Source organism: Vespa crabro, chromosome 4, assembly GCF_910589235.1.
Source record: "Vespa crabro chromosome 4, iyVesCrab1.2, whole genome shotgun sequence".
NCBI classification, from domain to species: Eukaryota; Metazoa; Arthropoda; class Insecta; order Hymenoptera; family Vespidae; genus Vespa; species Vespa crabro.
In genome coordinates this window covers 8,414,352-8,419,351 of record NC_060958.1, presented here as the reverse complement: position 1 = coordinate 8,419,351, position 5,000 = coordinate 8,414,352, and the positions used below count along the sequence as shown (strand labels likewise).

General features: G+C 32.3%; 1 protein-coding gene across 10 annotated transcripts in view; it reads left to right on the top strand.

Moving 5' to 3' along the window:
- The window catches only part of LOC124423809 (homeobox protein extradenticle), a 47,764-nt gene that overhangs the window by 37,137 nt on the left and 5,627 nt on the right, over positions 1-5,000 (top strand). For 6 of the 10 annotated variants that reach the window (XM_046962021.1, XM_046962019.1, XM_046962020.1 and 3 more), the window contains one exon: positions 4,580-5,000. This exon is cut by the window's right edge and continues 1,434 nt beyond it. The exons of 2 other annotated variants lie outside the window; for them this stretch is intronic. In XM_046962021.1, coding sequence (XP_046817977.1) covers positions 4,580-4,714 — 135 coding nt within the window. In that variant the 3' untranslated portion in view covers positions 4,715-5,000. Of the gene's footprint in view, positions 1-1,290; positions 3,058-4,525 lie in introns of those variants that run through there. 2 more of the 10 variants (XM_046962026.1, XM_046962028.1) reach the window with 2 other exon arrangements.

Below are 5,000 nucleotides of genomic sequence, written 5' to 3'. Positions count from 1 at the left end.
TTGCACACACTCACATAATGCAGAGAAAGAAAAAGAGAGCAGAAATATTCTTCTCTGTTCGTCGTTCGATTGGCCACAATCCCAATAATGTTTTTGTTATGAACTTATTATCCTTAGTTTTTTCGGGCTCGCCTTTTTTTATTGGACTTGTCTTCATTGTATCTCTATCATTTTTATCTTTTTCTTTTTTCTCTTTCATTTTTTTTTTCCTTTTCGTTTCTTTTTATCTATCTTTCTATTCATTTATTTATTTTCTTTTCTTTTTTTCTGTCACTAGTTTTTTTTTTCTTTTTTTTTTTTTCTTTTTTCTTTTTTTCTATCTTCGACGCTCCGTCATTCGTTTAACGTAAAGTAAAATTAAGGAACTGTGTTTGTTGCAACAAGAATGCAAAATTAGGAGGACGGTGGGCGTATTTGACAAAGTTCGCACTCGTTTCGATATCGTGTTTCTGAAGTAATGGAAAAAAAAGAAAAACGAAAATAAATAATAATAATAATAATAATAATAATAATAATAATAATAATAATAATAAAAGAAATGATAAAAAATCAAAACGCAAAGATAAATATTTGCGAGAACAAACTAGAGAGAGATAAAAACGATATCAATGAGAAAAAAAGAGATCAAAGACTCGGAGAGTTTTTCGCTGCTACGAGTTCGAACGTTCTTACCTCGCGCGACATTTTTATTTATTTATTTATTTATTTATTTTTTTTATATATATATATAATAATTTAAATTCATTATTCGAGATTAATAGTTATCAGAATGTCAAAGAGAAAGTTCATCGATTTTTCGTCTTCCCTCGGATGAGTCTTATCATTCTCATTTATCTGTGAAAAAATTATAAACAAAACAAAAACAAAAAAAAAACAATCACGTCAGACTAGATGATGAATTCAGAATACGTGTGCGGATTTTCTTTGTTACAAGCACAGTTCGTATAAAGTTAATTTTATCAAAAAGAAATCTAAGGAAAAGAGAAAAAGAAAACAAAATAAAAGAAAAGAAAGGGGGAAAAATTATATATATATATATATATATATATATATATATATAAAGGAAAAATTATTAAAAAAAAAAGAAAAAGAAAATAAATAATAAAGTGAGAGAGAAAAGAAAAGAAATCGTTCGATCGTCCGCGTTTTTATGGTCTTCTCTTCGTCTTCTCTTCGTCTTCTCTTTCTAGAAGATAGTTAAGAGGAACGAAGAAGAGACAAATAAGAAAGAGAAAGAGAGACTGAGATTTCACTTATCTCGGCCTCTCGTGCCTTTTCTTGTGTTCGCAGTGACGTGCCAGACCGGCCTAAAAAGCTCGCAAATAAGGGCAAAAGCTCGCCTCGAGTTTCGACAAAGAGAGAAAAAGAAAAGAATAGAGGGAGGGTGAGAGAGAGAGAGAGAGAGAGAGAGAGAGAGAGAGAGAGACAGAAAGACAGACAGATAGACAGATGGACAGACAGAGAAAGATATAGAAAAAGGCATGGGGAGAGTACAGCCAGGGATGATTAAGAATCAACGAACCAGGATAGAAAGAGAAAGAGAGAGACAGAAGCTTCTCCATTGCAACAAACACAGATCTCTTTCTTTAAATTCGAACATGAAAGAAAGAAGATAAAACAAAGTAAATTAAAAAAAAAAGAAAAGAAAAGAAACTATAATAATAAAAAAGAAAAAATGATGGAAAGAATGAACAAAAATGATTCGAGGCAGCTTCCTTAAGAACACGACAACTTTAGAACACGATGTCTCGAGATATGCGTCTCATACTATGCGACAAGATATCCTATTTGGCTTGAGAAAAAGAAAGAAAGAGAGAGAGAGAGAGAGGGGGGGGGGAACGAGTGCGAGCTCCATCGTATATATAAGGAAGACTTTTCTTTTATTCACGAGAGCGCACGATATCATCCACGAGTGTGTATAATATAAATATATATATATGATATATATGTGTATATATATATATATATATATATATATATATATATCATATAAATACACTTACACGTACACATAATACACGCGTGATGATACGCATGGCCGAGTATATACACGCGATAGGACGCGATAGTGCAATATTCATATATATATTTCTGATATTTTTTGCGAGTGAAAGAAGAAAAAATACACGAAAAAATAGAAAAATAAATCTCATCTATCTACATATACATTTTTCGCGAGTTAGAGCAGTAAGAGTATTCGATTTCGTTTTTTTTCTTTTTTCTTTTTTTTTTTTTTTTTGATCGAAGATGAGAACCGATCGTATGTTTTTTTTTTTTTTATATCTCTACTTTTTCGTTTTTGTTTTTATTACGAATTTTGTCCATTCCCCATATCGGATCGGTGTATAAGAAAATGTGATAAGTGTTATTTAATTAATGAAGTTTCTTTTTTTTTCTCCTTTTTCTTTTTCTTATTTTTAACTTCTCTTTCCCCTCTATTGTTTCGAAATTTAATAATAATAATAATAATAATATTCAGGTTCTCATTTTCGAATGTTTTCCTTCCTTCTCCGGTCACTAGAATTAGATCTCGATAAGTGTGCAATAAGAAAATAAATTTCCTAATAAGACATATACTTTTTTTTTTTTTTAGACGTAGAAAAACTTTAAGTAACAATAATTATTAGATAGAATAGTGATCGATGAAATACGCACGCGTTCGCGCGCGCGCGCAATACGATACGATACGATACGATACGATACGATACGATATGATACGATATGATATATATCAGGTGCAGTAGAAAGATCGAATTAATTGTAGAGCTCGTTGAAGTCTCTCGGAGCTTACGTAGGAAAAGAGAGAGAGAGAGAGAGAGAGAGAGAGAGAGAGAGAGAGAGAGAGAGAGAGAGAGAGAGAGAGAGAGATATCCCTTTTATTTTTATACATAAAGTACCTCGTCAATATCCGAGAGAAAACGACGATGACGATGAAGAGAATTAATATGATTAATGAAAAATTAATTATCAGAAATCCGTGACAGTTGAGACGTGAGAGATCTTGATGATTCATTGAAAGAAAATGAAAAAACGTAAGGGTGGAGAAAAAAAAAACAAGAAAACTAACGAATCTTTACGATGTACATACGTATGTAAAAAAAGAAAAGAAAAGAAAAGAAAAACAAGAAGAAAAAATTGCAAGGCGTTTGTTAAAAGACAAAAAACGACAAGAAAAACAAAGGTAAAAAGAAAATGAAACGTCGTAATTTATACGGCTTTCTTTTTATTTTCTTTTTATTTTCTTTTTTTTCTTTTTCTTTTCTTTTTCTTTTTTTTTTCTTTTTCTTTTTTTTTCTTTTTTTATACTTAACTGCAATCTTTACTTTCGTGATTTACAAATAAACCTAAGACACAAGTAAAAATATATAGACATCGGGACACGTCGTAAAGATCGATAGATCTGAAAAGGAGCATTCATCAACGTGATTTATCGCTGCATATCGAAGAGGTCTCTCCGTTAAAAATACTCGCGATGTGCATGGCTGCATGTAGAATTTTAAATATATGTATATACGTACATATACACATATATCTGTATGTGTGTATATATATATATATATATATATATATATATTTATGTATGTGTGTATGTGCGTGTGCGTGTATATATATATACATATGTGTGCGTTTGTTATATATATATATCTTATAATTTCACATGGTAGTATACGCGTGTGCGGCGTTTTTCTTTGCCTTTTCTTTTCTTTTCTTTTCTTTTTTTTTCCCAAAAAAAAAAAAAAAAAAAAAAAGAAAAAAAGAAAAAAAAACCTTTGGTTTCACTTTTCCACACAGGTTGATTTTTTTCTCTCATCATCACGATGGAAAGAAGAGATGATCCTTTTTATTTTCTTTCTTCCTTCCTCCCTTTAGTTTTTTGGGATTTAAGAAAAGGCGAAGAACTTAGCGGGGATGAAAATTAGCGAGGGTAAAAGAGCATGAGGTAGATAGAACAAAAGGGCCTGAGTTTTTCGCCGTTATATTTTACGAGTAGAAAGTAGAAAGTAGTAGAGACCCTCTCGGATTTTGATGAGAGAGAGAGAAAAAGAAGTTTGTTTTTTCTTCTTTTATTATTATTATTATTATTATTATTATTATTAATATTATTATTATTATCATTATTATTATCATTATTATTATTATTATTATTATTATTATTAATAATATCATTATCATTATTATCATCATCATTCATCATCATTCGTTCTTTTTCTTTCATTATATTTCGAGTGTGATGAATTTTTAAAAAAGGAATTATTCCGAGAGCAATGGTTATATAGTTGACAAAGTAGGAAGAGACATATATATGTATAGAGAAAGAGAGAGAGAGACAGAGAGAGACAGAGAGAGAGAGAGAGAGAGAGAAAGAGAGAAAGAGAGAAAGTGAGAAAGTATGCCTATGGTATGTGCTTGTATGATGTGTGTATGTGCGAGAGAGAAAGAGAGAGAAGACGCTAGCTAAGCGAGTCGTGGTTTCGTCGAAGCTTTTAGTGACCAATGATACGCACTACTTTTGTCGCCATCACAGGGCATAAAGACAGAGGGCTAAAAATCAATTGAAAAATCGCAAAAAATGACGCAGGGCAAGGCATTGGCTGGGGGGCCAGGCGCGACGGGATGGATGCAGCAACGCGAGGCTGTTCCCGAATTTCCGCCGCTCCACGATTCAGCGGACTCTGATTCCGACCGAGAAAATGAAAAGCGACCGCGCGTCTAAAACGATCGATCGTTTTCTTCTCGACATCTTACGTATACGTACAGTACATACATAGGTATACAATATATACCGGTGATGAGTAAGAGAGAGAGAAAGAGAGAGAGAGAGAAAGAGAGAGAGAGAGAAAGAGAGTGAGAGAGATAAAGAGCGAGAAAGAGAGCGAGAGCGAGAGCGAGAGCGAGAGCGAGAGAGAGAGAGAGAGAGAGAGAGAGAGAGCGTGATGGAATGAAAGAAATATTTTGTGTGTTCGTATGTGTGTTTGTTTGTTTGTAATTGTACGTGAGTA